The sequence below is a fragment of the Hypanus sabinus genome, chromosome 10, assembly GCF_030144855.1.
Source record: "Hypanus sabinus isolate sHypSab1 chromosome 10, sHypSab1.hap1, whole genome shotgun sequence".
In the NCBI taxonomy this organism is placed as follows: domain Eukaryota; kingdom Metazoa; phylum Chordata; class Chondrichthyes; order Myliobatiformes; family Dasyatidae; genus Hypanus; species Hypanus sabinus.
Genome location: NC_082715.1, coordinates 154,016,094 through 154,034,543, shown reverse-complemented (window position 1 = coordinate 154,034,543; position 18,450 = coordinate 154,016,094). Strand labels below are relative to the sequence as shown.

Below are 18,450 nucleotides of genomic sequence, written 5' to 3'. Positions count from 1 at the left end.
AGTGTGTTGAAAGTTAATGCGGAGTTCACAAATGGGGAGATAAATATTATCATTGAAGGAAACGGGAAATCTGTAGTTCCCAAATCGAATGAAGAAATTTAAAACCCTGCCAATCGCTTACCGATTCAGCCGGAAGGTGATGGGGCCCCCCACGCTATTATTATTCCAAAATGCGGTGTGAAGAGGCAGAATTTGAAATGCTGCTCGAGCAAAGCGGTCGAACGAGAAACACATAGCCTGAAGGGTCCTGACTAGAGGGTTAGCCACCTGTGTAAAATTAAAGAGTTGGGTGGAAAGTCAGAAGATGGTCTAAGTTTGGGACACGGTGTTGATAAAATCTTTCCTATATTTCGCCACATTACCCAAGCTCCCCACGTGGGAAGTACCTGGAAACAAGGCGAGGGTTAATGGGGACGCCATTTTAAAATAGCAAAGCCGGTTGTACGGGATTTTGACACAGCCTGTGAATAATAAAGACAACCCCCTGGAAGCCTGCCTGTTCAGTTTGGAAACAACATAAAGATTAGTATTTACATAAACTTTTGTAGATGCGCGGAAGCTAAGAGCACACCTCTTTAGTTTTGTTGCTGAAGGAAAGAAATAAAAATTAGGTGGTTATTAAATTGAAGTCTGATGCTACAAGACTTTAGTATGGTACACAATGTTAAGATATTGAAGAAAGTGACACTGTAATCGTTAACTGTTTAGATACTGAAGTGAATGTATCACTGTATTGCTCCGTAGAAAAAAACACTTTGGTGTTGTGTTAGATTCTAACACCCTGTGAAACTCTGTATTCGTTTTTTTTCAATGGTAAAAAACGCCCTGAAGAAGGGGGGTTTTACGTCCATAGCCCCCTCCTTTGTGAGAATCGCAAGATCACTGTTGGGTTGGGTAAAGGGGCCCAGGAAATGAGAGAGAGACCTGCAGGCTGGCTCGTTTCCCCGGCGATGTAAAGCTAAGGGACATGGCCATTGTCTCCGGAAGACCAAGTTGTGTATTGAATACTGTACTATTCATTGAAGCCCCTCAGGGAATGACCAGAGTGGGCTGGTTGAGGGATTGCATCATCCCAACCTGATTGACTTCTGAGACCCCGTGAGGAAGTATAAAAGAGGGTCTGGGGAACAATCCCTTCAGATGCACCAGAAGAAACGTTAAGCGACCACATAACAGCAGGAAGTCATTAGAAGGAGGTCACGTGCATTCAATTCCGTGGCTGGAACCACGGAAAACAGCTTTTAGCTAACAACGGGGAAGCCCGCTACCCTGACTCAACGGGTTGGCATCATAAAAGACCTGGGGCAAGTTTAAACTGCATCACTTTTAAACCCAACAACGCTGCAGCTTGAACGAACTGATAGTGACTGTTATCTTTCCATCGGACAATACATTATCCCCTAGACAACGATAGAACGATTTCTTATTGATTATTATTATACCCGCGCGCTAGATTTAGTATTGACGACGTATATTATCTGTATGTTTGCATTAATCTTATTTTTGTGCCCTTTATCAATAAATACTTTTAAAAATAGTACCATCAGACTTCAACGGACCTCTCTATCTTTCCAGGTAAGTGATCCAGTTACGGGAATTCGTAACAGTAAGAAGTTAAAAATGTCCTTGAATACTCCTCCCAGTTGGTCAGCACAGATTTTCAGAGCCTTACCAGGTACTCCATCGGGACCTTCTGCCTTGAAGGGTTCACTCTCTTTAAAGACAGCCTAACATCGGCGTCTGAGACGGAGATCACAGGGTCATCAGGTGCAGCAGGGATCTTCACAGCTGTAGTTGTGTTCTCCCTTTCAAAGTGGGCATAGAAGGAGTTAAGTTCACCTGGTAGTGAAGAATCACTGTCATTCATGCTACTGGGTTTCGCTTTGTAGGAAATAATGTCTTGCAGACTCTGCCAGAGTTGCTGTTCATCCAATGTTGACTCCAACCTCATTTCAAATTGTCTCTTCACCCTTGAAATAGCCCTCCACAAATCATACCTGGCTTTCTGGTACAGGCCTGGGTGACCAGACTTGAATGCCACAGATCTAGCCTTCAGCAGACGACAAACCTTCTGGTTCATCCACGGCTTTTGGTTTGGGAATGTACAGTAAGTCTTTGTGGGCACACTCTCATCCCCACAGGTTTTAATGAAGTTGGTAACAACTGCAGCATACTCATCCAGGTTTGAAGATGAATCCCTGAATACAGTCCAGTCCACCGATTCAAAGCAGTCCTGCAGATGCTCCTGTGCTTCCCTTGTCCAAACCTTCTTGGTCCTCTCTGCTGGTGCTGCAGCCTTCAGTCTCTGCCTGTACTCGGGGAGTAGAAGTACAGCCAGGTGATCAGACTTCCCGAAGTGAGGGTGTGGAATAGCACGGTAGGCATTCTAGATGGTGTCTTAACAATGGTCCAGTGTGTTGTTTCCTCTAGTATTGCAAGTGATCTGTTGATGGTAGTTACTTAGTGATTTTTTCAGACTGGCCTGGTTAAAATCTCCCAAAACGATGGCAAAGGCGTTTCCTGAATGCTGATGCCATTGCTCAGATCATCTAAAGCCCGATTGACATTTACCTGAGGTGGAATGTAATCAGCTACCAAAATGACCCTGGAGAACTCCCGTGGTGGGTAAAATGGATGGCACTTTACTGCTGGATATTCCAGGTCTGGTGAGCAGAATTGGGACAGCACTGATATAATTGTGCACCATGAAGAGTTGATCATGAGACATACTCCTCCACCTCTGACTTTTGAGAGAATCTATGGATCTATCCTGGCAGTGTATAGTAAACCCGTTGATCTGCATCGCTGCATCCGGCACAGAAGGGTTAACCAGGATTCCATGAAACAAAGGACACAAGCGGTCCTAATGTCCCTTTGATTCAGCACAAATGCACAGCTAAATAAATATTAAAAGAGGAGTAACAAAAGGTTACCAAGAACAGTCTAATGGGGGTCATCACTTCTCCGGCGATCATTAGAGAGCCTAATGCCAAGGGTAAGAATGACCTCCCATAGCACCCTTTGGAGCAGCGCTGTTGTCTTAGTCTGTTGCTCAAAGTTGCTCCTCTGTTCAGCCAAGGTGGTATGCAGAGGGTGAGAAACATGTCCAGAATTGCCAGGATTTTCAGTAGGGTCCTTTGTTCTACCACAGCCTCCAGTGGGTCCATTTTGTCCATATATCAAAGCCAGCCTTTCTAATCATTTTGCTGATGCCATTGCCCCAGCACACGCCACATAGAGATTGTACTGTCAACAACAGACTGGTAGAACATGTGAAGGAGGGGCCTGCACACTCCAAAAGACCTCAGTCTCCTCAGGAAGTAGAGGTGACTCTGGCACCTTCTTGTACACAGTCTGTCATCCAGCTTCACCTCCAGGTGCTTGTAGGCCCTTACCGGATCCTCACCATCAACTATAATAGGGAGCAGTGCAGCCTTAGTCTTTCTGAAGCCCTTCACCATCTCACTTGTCTTGCTGGTGTTGAGCTACAGATGATTCAACTTGCACATTTGACAAATTCCTCCACCAGGGCCCTGTACTCATCCTCCCGTCCTCCCATTAGACACCCAGAGTCATCAGAGAATTTCTGCGAATGACATGGCTCAGTATTGCCCCAGTGCTGCTCATAGCCATGTCTGACACACAGCTCTGAAATCACACAGACTGTGGTCTGCCAGTCAGGTTATCCGTTATCCCATAGAAAACAAACTCAATTTTGACCTTGAATCACACACACGTGAATATCCTCACACCCTCGTCCTCGGTTCCTCTCCTTCCCCTATATCCCCCATTGGTACTTAAGCTCCCTCCCTCAGTCTGCCCCCTTCCCTTCCCAAACTGACCCTCTCAGTGACTTTCACACACCCTCCAGAGGAAGGGGAGGGAGCTGAGCCACTCACTGACACCACAGTCTTTGCACAACAGAGATATGTAGTTCACAGCCGCTGAGGTCCCAGGAACTCACTCGTCAGTGCAGGAGCTCCAGTAATGTGTTGGCCAGCAGGAGGCAGGGAAGCCTGCAGGTCATTCACCTGCACCTGGATCTCAAAGGTTCACTTATCATCAAAGTACACGTGCACTATACAACTCTGAGATTCCTCTTCTCCAGATAGCCATAAACAAAGAAAAACATCAACTCCTCCCAACAGGCAGAAAAACAAATCATGCAAACGGCAAGAACATTAAACCCAACTCCCTGCACAAAAAAATAACAAATTGTGCCAAACAGCAACAAGAAAGAATGCCAACACCATCATCACACCCCCGATATGAAAACATCGTGCAAACAGCACCTAGAACATCAAGCATCCTCCTCATGCCAAAAAACAAGTCGTAGAAATGGGAAGAAAATCTAACTGCTACCCCCTCACCCCCTGCCTACCAACAACCGCCCCCCCCCCCGCGCCACCTGCACAAAAACTAACAGAATTGGTCAAAATGACAAGAACACCAAACCCCCCACACCACACCCCCCCCCCCCCCCGCACAAAAGCTTAAAATCTTGCCAAACAGTAATGAGAAAGACTGGGTGAAATCACAAAATCTGAAACCCATCAAACTGAAAGAGTCCTGTCCCATCCATAAACGGCAGAACTTCGGTAACATCTTCTGACAGCATCCAGGGACAGCCCAGAGGACATCACTGCCCACCATCAGCTCTTCACAGCCCTCCAGCTCCCTCCTTCATCAGTCCCTACACACTGGGGAAGGAGCCTCACCTCACGGCACATTGTGGTGAACTATGTGCCTGTCGGGACACGCCCCCTGCTGACTGCTCCTGTGGCTCCTCCCACAGGCCCCTGTATAAAGGAGATCTGAGGCCTGACGCTCGGCCTCAGTCTCCAGGACATTGTATGATAGACACTCACTCCTGGTTCCTTCTTCCAGTCAATAAAAGCCGATATCTCGCCTTACGTCTCAGTGTGAGTTATTGATGGTGCATCACACATCTCCCTCCTGATCCCACCTCAAGTAAACCTCCCTTAGTCTACAAGGACCCAGCCAGGAAACATCCCTCTCCTCACACCCAACGAGACTGACACAGCAAGTGACCCCTGCACCTATGCCCGGCTGTGACTAAGCTGGCCTAACACTCTAAAAAAGAGGCTACTTTAGAGACTTTGACTGAAATGTTTCAACAAATGTCAGAGAGACTCAAAAAATTGGATAAACTGGACGACTTGGAATCCAAGTTTGACTTGTTACAGAATTCCTTCGACCTGGTTAAATCTGAACTGAAAACGCTTAATCGGAAACTTGGAAGTATACAGCAGACTGTGAATGACCAGGAAATTTGTATTAAGCTACACGAAGAATCCCTGCCAGTGTTGCAGGTCACAAGAAAACTTCTAAGGAACAACTTAAAAAATACAACACGTTACTGAAGAAACTGACAGATTTGGAGACCAGGAACCGAAGGTGCAATATCAGAATTCTTGGGCTTCCTAAAAAACTGGAGGGGAATCAACCTACCGATTTTTGTGCTCAAATGCTGAAAGATTTATTCCCTGATATATTATCGGAACGACCAAAATTTGAACGCCTTCACCGAGTTACCCTGCCTAACTGGGATCCTGCCAAACCTCGCTCTATTATCATTCACTTTCATGACTATCAGATTAAAGAACAGATCCTTTGTGAATTTCGTGATCAACAGTTTCGGATCGTTCAAGATTATCCACCGGAAGTTCTAAGAGCTAGACAGGCTTTTAAAGCGGTCATGTCTCATGTCTGATCTTTTTAAGCTTGGCTGTCGCCTTTCTCTCAGAGATCCGTGTAAACTCAAGGTTACTACTTCTGATAATAAGGTTGCTTGGTTTACGAAGCCTGAAAAAGCTAAGAAATTTTTACATAGTCTCCATACTTAAATTCAACCTTGAGTTGCTTGATGCTAAATGTTTTAATTTCAGGTGTTCAATCAAGTAATTGGCGCTTCGTTGATAACAAGGTTTCTTGGTTTACGAAGCCTTAATTATTTGTTTGATTTAAGTAATTGAAGCCTTGTTATCTTTCAAACTATGCAAAATATGCAGGCAGATCGCATCCAATTTTTCTTTTGCTGTTTTCCGCCATTACACGGGTTCTCTGATGTTACTTTTTCGCAGCTCTTTTTAAACAATATGTTATATTCTCTCAGTGTTATGTTGATTTTTACCTTCCTTTTGGTAACTTGACTGAAAGTGATTATGTAGGGTGTACATGTAGTAATTACTGAGGAATGAAACTGTAGGGTGTTTTGGTTCACTTTAAATTCTCTCTGATTTTTCCTATCTTTTGATTATTTATATACCTTTCGGTCTTTTACTGGTTTTCAATAGTATACTATACTTCTTACTTTTTACACCCGCAAGCATATGTTGTTTTCCTGATTGGCTTCTACTGATACTTGATTTTATTGTCTTTCCTTTTTACCGAGACTCATACTTATATCTTCCCATGGTTTTTTTTCGTAAATAGCGAACTTATTTACTTTGATATTTTGTTTTTGTATATATATATATTTACAATCGTTTATTCAGCACAGGTACACATATATATTTTCTGGAGCCACCAGAGTTTTGGGTTGGGAACGTTAGAATTAGTCTTCAGCCTCCCTTGGCTGATTTCTCTCTTTGGGGGGAACGAGGGGGGAAATGGGATCTTCCATAAAGCTGATTGGAAGTTTTTACTGTTTTATTTATTCGCCTTCTACATGTCTGTGATATTCTTTTATACATTACTAAAGGATACTTGTTGGATTCTTTTATTAATGTACTCAGTTTTAATGTGAAAGATCTAAATAACCCTGTTAAACGAAATAAGATTTTCTCATATCCGGAAACTTAAAACTCGTATAATCTTTCTTCAAGAAACCTATATTCGTAAAGATGATATTTCATGTTCTTTCAAAGGATGGAAGGGTATACATTTTCACTCACCCTCTGAATCTAGATTGAGAGTCGTCTCTATCTTGTTTGATCAGAATGTATCCTTTATTCAACATAATGTAATTTCTGATATAAATGGCCGTTTTGTTATTGTTTTGGGTAGTCTTGAGAATAAACTAATCGTATTTGTGAATGTATACGCTCCAAATACAGATGACTCCTTGTTCTTTGAATGGCTTTTCTCTTTTCTGCCTGATTTGAATCGGTATTCCTTAGTGATGGGTGGAGATTTTAATTTGAAAATATTTTACCATCTATTATATCACATGACCAGACAGGATTTATTAAAAATCATTACTCACATTTTAATATACGTCGGTTATTGAATGTGATATATTCACCAACCAAAAAAAAAATCAGGGTGTATATTATCCTTAGATGCAGCAAAAGCCTTTGATAGGATTGAGTGGAATTATCTTAAGACCTTAGAAAAGTTTAATTTTGGGCCTAATTTTATTTGTTGGGTTAAATTAGTTTACTTGTCTCCTACCGCTCAGATTATTACTAACTCTCAGATTTCTAAGCCCTTTAAATTACAGCGGAGAACTAGACAAGGTTGTCCTCTTAGTCCTTTACTTTTTGCTTTAGCTATAGAAGCCTTCAGCCATTGAGTCTGCTCTGCCATTTTACCATGGCTGATCCATTTTCCTTTTCAACCCCATTCTCCTGCCTTCTCCCCATAACTTTTGACACCCTGTCTAATCAAGAACCTGTCAACCTCTGCATTAAATACACCCATTGATCTGACCTCCACAGCTGCCCGTGGCAATGAATTCTACAGATTCACTACCCTCTGACTAAAGAAATTCCACCTCATCTCCATTCTCAAAGGATACCCCTCTATTCTGAGGCTGTGTCCTCTGGTTCTAGACTCCCCCACTATAAGAAACATCCTCTTTGCATCCACTCTCTCCAGGCCTTTCAACATTGGATAAGTTTTAGTGAGATCTCCCCTCATTCTTCTAAATTCCAGTGAGTACAAGTCCAGAGCCATCAAATGCTTCTTGTACGATAAACCTTTCATTATCGGAACCATCCTTGAGAACCTGCTCCGAACCCTCTCCATATCAGTGTGGTGAACTACATATACCTGTCTGGACATGCCCCCCCCCCCCCCACCTGCTGACTGCTCCTGTGGCTCCTCCCACAGACCCCAGTATAAAGGCGATTGGAGACACAGCCCCGGCCTCAGTTTCCAGGATGTAGTGTGGTGGTCAATTGCTGCTTGTTCTTTCTTCCAGCCAATGAAAGCTGATATCTCGCCTCACGTCTCCGAGAGTTATTGATGGTGCATCAATCAGCACATCTTTTCTTAGGTAAAGGGTCAAAACTGCTCACAATACTTCAAGTGAGGCCTCACCTGTGTCTTTCAAAGCTTCAGCATTTCATCTTTGCTTTTATATTCTAGTCCTCTTGAAATGAATCCTACCATCACCAATTCAACCTCCATGTTAACCTTTTGGGAATCCTGCATAAGGATTCCCAAATCCCTTGGCACCTTGGATTTTTGAATTTTCTGTCCGTTTAGAAAATCATCTAGATCTTTATTCCTTCTACCAAAGTGCATGACCCTACACTTCCCTGTACTGTATTCCATCAGCCAGTTTGCCCATTCTCCTCATCTGTCTAAGTCCTGTGGCTCCTTGCTTCCTCAACACTACCTGCACTCTGCACTCCTAAGGAGGTTCAGCTGGTCACTAACTGATCTGACAAACTTTTACAGATGTCCTGTTGAGCGTCCTAGCGGTATGAAACAGCAGTTTGAAGACGTGGAAACAAAAGAAGCTGGAGGACTCAGGCCAAAACCTCACGGACACATTCTCCCCCCTCCACATCCCTCCCCTCCCCATATCCCCTTCCCCACATCCCTCCCCTCCCCTCCCCATATCCCCTTCCCCACATCCCTCCCCTCCCCATATCCCTTTCTCCACTCCCCTCCCCTCCCCATATCCCCTTCCCCACATCCCTCCCCTCCCCTCCCCATATCCCCTTCCCCACATCCCTCCCCTCCCCTCCCCATATCCCCTTCCCCACATCCCTCCCCTCCCCTCCCCATATCCCCTTCCCCACATCCCTCCCCTCCCCATATCCCTTTCCCCACATCCCTCCCCTCCCCTCCCCTCCCCATATCCCCTTCCCCACATCCCTCCCCTCCCCTCCCCATATCCCCTTCCCCACATCCCTCCCCTCCCCATATCCCTTTCCCCACATCCCTCCCCTCCCCTCCCCTCCCCATATCCCCTTCCCCACATCCCTCCCCTCCCCTCCCCATATCCCCTTCCCCACATCCCTCCCCTCCCCTCCCCATATCCCCTTCCCCACATCCCTCCCCTCCCTTCCCCATACCCCCTCCCCACATCCCTCCCTTCCCATCCCCGTACCCCACACCACATCACCCCCACTACCTGTCTCTCCCACAGCCCGTCCCCCTTCACAGCCTGTCTCCCCTCACAGCCCATCTCCCACAACAGCCAATCCCCTCCACACAGCCCAGCTCTCCCAGTGGTTGCAGAACATTCCAGATATCAGAGAAGCCATAGTTTACCCACCTCTCAGTCAGCACAAAGTCCCCCTCCTTTATAACTGGCACCTTCCCCAAGGGGTTGATTTTCTGGAATTGTGCAGCATACTGTTCTCCTGTGTAGAAACATATGGCTTCAGGTCATTTTGTGTCAGTCCTGTCTCTCCCTCTGCCTTTCCCCAATCGCGTTCATTCACCCTGGCTCGTGCGTGTGTGTGTGTGCGTGAGTCTGTGAGTGTGAATGTGTGACTGTATGTGTGTGTGTGTGTGTGTGTGTCTGTGTCTGTGAGAGTGTGTGTGTGTGACTCTGTGTGTGTGTGTGTGTGTCTGTGTGTGTGTGTGTGTGTGTTTACATGTGTGTGTGTGTGTGTGTGTGTGTGTGTGTGACTGTGTCTGTGAGAGTGTGTGTGTGTGACTCTGTGTGTGTGTGTGTGTGTGTGTGTCTGTGTGTGTGTGTGTGTGTGTGTGTGTGTGTCTGTGTGTGTGTGTGTGTGTGTGTGTGTGTTTACATGTGTGTGTGTGAGTGTGTGTGTGTGTGTGTGTGTGTGTGTGTGTGTGTTTGCATGTGTGTGTGTGAGTGTGTGTGTGTGTGTGTGTGAGAGAGTGTGTGTGTGTGTGTGTGTGTGTGTGTGTGTGTGTGTGTGTTTGCATGTGCTTGTGTGAGTACCTGTGTGTGTGAGTGTCTGTATGTCTATCTGTGTCTTGGTGTGTTCCTCTGTGTGATGCGTGTCTGTGTATGCATCTCTGTGTGTGAGTGTGGTTGTGCGTGTGTATGGGTGTGTGTGTTTCTTTCTTTCAATATTTTTATTAAATTTCATGTACACAAATACAGAATTCATAAGGATACTTATTATAAATCAAAATAAGATAGCACAAAATGCACTATATATAAATCACACTGATACAATCATGGTATCCCATATTCACGATCAATCAAATAAAATACATTGAATTATGAAATACAATAATAATATGGTTAATTATATTATATAAAAAATCTACACCCACTACCAAGACAAAGCTGGTTGGTAAAAAAAACAAGAGAAAAAAGAGTACTTTACCACATTGTGTTTTATAATAATAGCCCAGATCTATACTTTAATAACAATTCAAATATTTTAAAATAGTTCAGAAAGGGTCCCCATAGCATTTGAACATCTTGGTTAGAATTAGAAATCAAACAATGAACCTCCTCTAGACTTAAACATGACATAACATCACGTAACCATTGAGCATGTGTGCGGGGGGGGGGTAACCTCCTTCCATTTAGAAACATAGAAAACCTACAGCACAATACAGGCCCTTTGGTCCACAAAGCTGTGCTGAACATGTCCTTACCTTAGAAATTACCCAGGGTTACTCATAGCCCTCTATTTTTCTGAGCTCCATGTACCTGTCCAAGAGTCTATTAAAAGACCCTATCGTATCCACCTCCACCACCGTTGCCGGCAGCCCACTCTCCGTGTAAAGAACTTATCCCTTACATCTCCTCTGTACCTACTTCCAAGTGACTTAAAACTATGCCCTCTAGTGCTAGCCATTTCAATCCTGGGGCAAAGCCTGTGACTATCCACACGATCAATACCTCTCATCATCTTATGCACCTCTATCAGGTCACCTCTCATCCTCCGTCGCTCAAAGGAGAAAAGGCCAAGCTCACTCAACCTATTGTCATAAGGCATGCTCCTCAATCCAGGCAACATCCTTGTAAATCTCCTCTGCACCTTTTCTATGGTTTCCACATCCTTCCTGTATTGAGGCAACCAGAACTGAGTACAGTACTCCAAGTGGGGTCTGACCCAGGTCCTATATAGCTGTAACGTTACCTCTCGGCTCTTAAACTCAGTCCCACGATTGATGAAAGCCAATACACCATATGCCTTTTTAACCACAGAGTCAAACTGCACAGCAGCTTTGTGGACTCGGACCCCAAGATCCCTCTGATCCTCCACACTGCCAAGGGTCTTACCATTAATACTATATTCTGCCATCATATTTGACCTACCAAAATGAACCACCTCACACTTATCTGGGTTGAACTCCATCTGCCACTTCTCAGCCCAGTTTTGCATCCTATCAATGTCCCACTGTAACCTCTGACAGTCCTCCACACTATCCACAACACCCCCAACCTTTGTGTATCAGCAAATTTACTAACCCATCCCTCCACTTCCTCATCCAGGTCATTTATAAAAATCACGAAAAGTAGAGGTCCCAGAACAGATCCCTGAGGCACACCACTGGTCACTGACTTCCACGCAGAATATGACCCCTCTACAACCACTCTTTGCCTTCTGTGGGCAAGCCAGTTCTGGATCCACAAAGCAATTAAGCAAGATCGCCCTCCTAGCCATAAGAGAAATAAAAACCAGTACCGCAAATGAGAAGGCTCCAAAATTAGAGCTCTTTCCTCAACAATACCAAATAAGGCAGTTAAAGGATTGGGCTTAAAATTAACTTTAAAAAGGACAAAAAAAGTTTGGAATACATCTTTCCAAAATTTTTCAAGGCTTGAACATGACCAAAACATATGAATTAATGAAGCTTCTTCGTTATTACATCTGTCACAATAAGGAGATATATCTGCAAAAAAACGAGAAAGCTTATCTTTAAACATATGAGCCCTCTGTACCACTTTAAATTGTAGGAGGGAATGATGAGCACATAATGATGAAGAATTAACCATTTTGAAAATAGCCCTCCGGGTCTCATCAGATAATGAAGTCTGTAAATTCTTTTCCCAATCTTTTTTAATTTTGTCTAAAGGAGCCATTCTCAATCCCAACAACAGACCATAAATAGAAGATATTGAGCCATTATCAAAAAGTTTCAAATTAAAAATTACATCTATTATGTTCTTATCTGGGTTGGTAGGAAATATATGTAGTTTAAATCTTAAACAATCTTTAATCTGTAGATATCAAAATAAGAGGGTACTTCATAGGTTATATGTCACTGAGGGCTGCTCAAAAGAAGGAAGAGTCCCTCCAACAAACAGATCCTGAAATTGTTTAATGCCTGATCTATCCCATTCTCTAAAAACCAGATCGGTCATAGATGGTTTAAATAAAACTTAGAAAAAATAGGACTAGAAAGGGAAAATCTCAATAAACCAAAATGTTTTCTAAATTGTAGCTAGATCCTCAAAGTGTGTTTAACCACCGAACTGTCAGATAGTTTATTTAAAGATAGAGGAAGAGAGGATCCAAGAAGAGAGGTTCCACTGAGAGGAGGGGAGATTCAAACAAGAGGACATGAGTTGAGAGTTAGGGGGCAAAAGTTTAGGGGCAGCACGAGGGGGAATTTCTTTACTCAGAGAATGGTAGTTGTGTGGAACGAGCTTCCAGTAGAAGTGAGAGAGGGTGGTTCGGTATTGTCATTTAAAGTAAAATTGGATAGGTATATGGACAGGAAAGGAATGGAGGGTTATGGGCTGAGTGTGGGTCAGTGGGACTAGGTGAGAGTAAACATTCAGCACGGACTAGAAGGGCCGAGATGGCCTGTTTCTGTGACGAAATTGTTATATGATTATATATAAGAGAAATAATAGAAAATTTCATAACAGAGTTGGCTTCCAAAAAGACTCACACTGGACAATCCTCACAATTAATATAATATAACCAGAACATAAGATTTCATATATTAGTTGCCCAATAATATAACTTAAAATTGGGTAGAGCAAGGCCTCCATTCTTTTTAATTTTTTGAAGGTGGGCTTTATTTAATCGAGGTTTTTCATTCTTCCATATATATAGGAAGAAAGAGTCAAATCTAAAGAATCAAAAAAAGACTTAGGAATAAAAACAGGTATGGCTTGAAAAAGGTATATAAACTTAGGTAAAATATTCATCTTAATAGAACTGTTTCGACCAATCAATGATAAAGAGAGAGGTGACCAATTAGAAAGTGTCTTTTTCACATAATTCTTTAAGGTTAGAAAATTTTCTTTGAATAGGTTTTTATAATTCTTAGTGATTGTTACACCCAAATATGTAAATTGTTTTTTTTACAATTTTAAAAGGAAGGTTAATATCGGTTGGTATCAAATTATTTAAAGGAAACAATTCATTCTTACGTAAATTCAATTTATATCCCGAAAATGGACTAAAATTAGTCAGCAAAAGAAACTTAGAGGGTAAAGAAGTTGTAACATTAGATATAAAAAGCAATAGGTCATCAGCATAAAGCGAGACTTTTGGAATAGTACCTTTCCTTAAGATGCCGGTGATATCTTTAGACTCTTGAAAGGCAATTGCTAAAGGTTCTAATACCAAATCAAAAAGCAAAGGGCTCAACAGACATCCTTGTCTGGTTCCATGTTGGAGTTTAATTGGTTTGGAAATCTGAGAATTAGTAAGGACCCAAGCAGAGGGAGATAAGTGAAGTAATTTAATCCAATAAATAAAATTGGGCCCAAAATTAAATTTTTCTGAGGTTTTAAATAGGTAATTCCATTTAACTCGATCAAAGGCCTTCTCCGCATCCAAAGAAATCACACCTTCCAATATTTCCTTAGATGGTGAATACGTAACATTTAACAATTGCCATATATTAAAATGGGAATATCGATTTTAATAACTCCTGTCTGATCATCAGATATTAAAGAATGTAAAATATTTTTGAGTCTACAGGCCAGAACTTTAGATAAGATCTTAGCATCAACATTGAGTAAAGAGATTGGTCTATATGAAGAGCATTCAGTGTGATTTTTAGTCTTTTTAAGAATAAGTGGAATGGAAGCTTCATGAAAAGACTGTGGCAACCTACCCATCTTGAAGGAATCAGAAAGGGTAGAACATAAATAAGGTACAAGCAATGAAGAAAAAGACTATAAAATTCTCCAGAGAATCCGTCAGGACCTGGAGATTTCCCAGAAAACAATAAACGTATAGCCTCATTGATTTCCTCCTGAGAAATAGGTTGATCCAACTACTTTTGATTATTTACTGAAAGTCCAGGAATATTTAATTGGTCTAAAAATTGTTCCTTTCAGTATTATCTTTAACAGAATCAGGGCTATACAATTTAGAATATAATTCTCTAAAAGTGTCATTTATTTCAAAATGGTCAGTTGTCATATCACCATTGGTTTTGAAAATTTCTTTAATTTGCTGTTTAGATATAGAGGTCTTCAATTGATTAGCCAATAGTTTACTTGTTTTTTTTCTCCATGTATATAGAATTGGCTTCTATCTATTAAAAGTTGGCTTTCAATTGGATATGATTTAAGAAGATCATATTTAGTTTTAATTTCAATACGTCTTTTGTATAGTTCAGGGTCTGGTGCCAAAACATATTTCTGGTCTAATTGTTTTAATTGATTAACTAAATCAGTTCTCTCTTTATTAGCATTTTTCTTAATATGCGCAGTATAGGAGATAATTTGTCCTCTAATATATGCCTTAAAAGCATCCAAATAATAATAATTTTCTTCAAAAATAGAGTCATTTGATTCTCCAGAAACTTAAAAAAGTCCTTATCACATAACCAAGTTAAATTAAAATGCCAGGATCTGTACATATGAGTGAAACCAGGAAGCTTTAAAGATAGAAATACAGAAGAATGGTCAGATAGAGCTATTTCTTTATATTCAGTGGATCGAACTAATGGAATCATTTGATTATCAATAAAAACATAATTAATCCTGGTAAAGGAATGATGGACATGAGAGAAAAATGAATACTACCTTTCTGCTGGGTGAAAAAACTGCCAGACATTAACAATATCATACTTTGTTAGAAAGGATTGAATAAATAAAGCTGATTTATTAGGTGTGGCAGACTTAAGAGAAGAACGATCTAATACTGGGTCTAGATCATGGGTCTGGGTCTCTGTGTGATGCGTGTCTGTGTATGCATCTCTGTGAGTGAGTGTGTTTGTGTGTGTGTATGGGTGAGTATGTTTATCTGTGAGTGAGTGTGTTTGTGTGTGTATATGGGTGAGTATGTTTATCTGTGAGTATGTTTGTGGGTGAGTATGTGTGTGCACATGTGAGTGTGTGCATCTGCATGTGCGTATGTGTGTGTGTGCACATGAGTGTGTTAGTGTGTATGCATGTGTGTGAGTGTGCATGTGTGAGTGTTTGTGTGTGTGTGTGTGTCCCTGTGTTTTTGTGTTTCTGTGTGTCTGTGTGTGAGTGTGCAAGTGTATGAATGTGTTTCTCTGTGTTTGTGTATGTTTTGTGTTGGTATTTGTGTGTGTATGTAGGTGGGTTTGTGAGTGTGTATGTGTGAGTGTATGTGAGTGAAAGTCTGCATGAGTGTGAACGTGAGTATGAATGTGTGTGTGCAAGTGTGTGTGCATGTGTGAGTGCACGTGTGTAGTATGCGTCTCTGTGTGTTTATGAGTGTGCGAGTGTGCGTGTCAGTGTGTGTGAGTGTGTGTCTACGTGTGTCTGTCAGTTTTGTGTGTGTATGTTTTTGTGTTGGTATTTTTGTGTGTGTGTGAATTTGTGAGTGTATACGTGTGAGCATATGTGAGTGAGTGTGCATGTGTGAGTGTGCATGTTCGAGTGTGTGTGTGACTGTGTCTCAGTACATGTCTGTGCGTCTGTGTGTGTGTCCGTGTGTGTGTGAGTTTGTGAGTATGTATATGTGAGTGAGTGTGTGCATGCGTGTTTATGTGTGAGTGTGTGTGTGTAGTATGTGTCTCTGTGTGTTTGTGAGTGTGTGTTAGTGTGCATGTTAGTATGCATGTGCAAGTGTTTGTGTGTGTGCATGCGTGTCTATATGTGTGCTTCTGTGTGTGTGTGTGTGTGCATGTTAATGTGTGTGTGAGTGTCTGTGTATGTATTTCTGCGTGTTTGTGTGTGTGTGTGCGCGCGCGCGAGAGTCAGTGTGCATGTATAGTATGAGTCTCTGTGTGTCTGTGAGTGTGTGTGTGCATGTGTGTATGAGTGCACGCATTAGTGTGCATATGCAAGTGTTTGTGTATGTGTGTGTGTGTCTCTGTGTGTGCATCTGTGTGTGTGTCTATATGTGTTTGTGTGTTTTTGTGTTGTATTTTTGTGTGTGTGCATCAGTTTGTGAGTGTGTATGTGTGAGTGCGCGTGTGTGGGTGTATGTGTCTGTGTATGTCTGTGTGTATGTGTGTGTGGGTATGTTTTTATGTTGGTAGTTTTGTGTGAGTGTATGTGAGTGAGTGCGCATATACTTGTTTGTGTGTGTGTCTGTGTATCTGTGTGTGTGTGTGTGTGTGTGTACATAGGGATGTTCTGGAGGAGGCAGGGTCTGTGTGGAGAGGTCACCTGTGGACAATGTGTGTCAGCCCAGGCCTCACTGACCCAGTATTTGTCCTTGGAAAGAGTCAGTGTACGTGTGGAGAGGTCACCTGTGGACAATGTGTGTCAGCACAGGCCTCACTGACCCAGTATTTGTCCTTGGAAAGAGTCAGTGTACATGTGGAGAGGTCACCTGTGGACAATGTGTGTCAGCCCAGGCCTCACTGACCCAGTATTTGTCCTTGGAAAGAGTCAGTGTACGTGTGGAGAGGTCACCTGTGGACAATGTGTGTCAGCACAGGCCTCACTGACCCAGTATTTGTCCTTGGAAAGAGTCAGTGTACATGTGGAGAGGTCACCTGTGGACAATGTGTGTCAGCACAGGCCTCACTGACCCAGTATTTGTCCTTGGAAAGAGTCAGTGTACGTGTGGAGAGGTCACCTGTGGACAATGTGTGTCAGCACAGGCCTCACTGACCCAGTATTTGTCCTTGGAAAGAGTCAGTGTACGTGTGGAGAGGTCACCTGTGGACAATGTGTGTCAGCACAGGCCTCACTGACCCAGTATTTGTCCTTGGAAAGAGTCAGTGTACGTGTGCACAGACACATGTGGATGCCTTGGTCTCAGAACGTTCGAGGTTCAGGATGCTCCCTAAGACTCTAGCAACGTTCCACAGAGCATTCTGATGAGTTGCATTGCTGTCAGGTGTGGAGAGGCCACTGAACAGGATCGGAAAAAGCTGGCAGCTTCAGTCAGCTCCCTCCCCATCTGTGGAGACATCTTTAGAAGGCAATGCTTCAGGAAAGGGACATTCATCTCTAAGGACCATCACCGTCAAGGACAAGTCATCACTACCATCAGAGAGGAGATTCGGGAGCCTGAGATATGCACACAACAAGTCAGGAGCAGCCTCTCCCCTCTGCCTTCAGATTTCTAAACAGACCGTGAACATGACCTAACTGTCCCTCCTTTCCACTGGGGGTTATACTCTGAATTGTAACGGTGATTTTTCATGTACCGCATAGTACTGCTGCCATGAAGCAACACGTTTTGTGGCATTTCTCAGTGATAATAAAGCTGACCACACTTGCATCTTCTCTGCTCGTGCACAGTGGGGCTGAAATGGGTTATCCAGGGAAGAAAGCAAAGGAAAGCTCCCCATGATAGGCACGATGGGTTCCCACCATCCAGGCCAAGCTCCTGATACTAATGGGAAGCAGGTTCCACACCACCGGGTTCAGCAGAGCTTATCATCCTACAACTATCAGGCTCCGGAACCAGCTTGGAGAATTTCACTCACCTCAACACTGAGCTGATTTCACAAATCAGGACTCTACATCTCATGTTCTCTGTATCACTTTTTTACTCGAAGTTTACAGTTCAATGTAAATTTATTATCAAAGTACATATGCGTCACCATGTTCTACCCTGAGATTTGTTTTCCTGTGGGCATTCATGGTAAATACAAAGAAACACAATAGAATCAGTGAAACACTGCACACAGAAACAGACAACAGCCAAAGTGCAAAAGCCAACAAATAGTGCAAATACAAAAAGAATAATAATAATTAACTCAATCTGATTACTTACACAGATGCCATAAGACCATAAAACATAGGAGAAGAATTTGGCCATCTGCTCCATCAAGTCTGCTCCTCCATCAATCATGGCTGGTCCTTTTTTCCCTCTCCTCCTCAAACCCAGTTCCCGGCCTTCTCCCCATATTTAAGGCAGAGATTGATAGGTTCTTGATTGGTCTTGGTTTGAGGCCATGTCCAATCAA

At 42.8% G+C, this 18,450-nt stretch overlaps 1 protein-coding gene across 1 annotated transcript in view; it reads right to left on the bottom strand.

Moving 5' to 3' along the window:
• LOC132400391 (glutathione S-transferase theta-1-like) overlaps positions 1-18,450 on the bottom strand; it is a 95,092-nt gene that overhangs the window by 66,214 nt on the left and 10,428 nt on the right. The window contains exon 2 of the mRNA XM_059981335.1: positions 9,476-9,563. Coding sequence (XP_059837318.1) covers positions 9,476-9,563 — 88 coding nt within the window. The remainder of the gene's footprint in view (positions 1-9,475; positions 9,564-18,450) is intronic.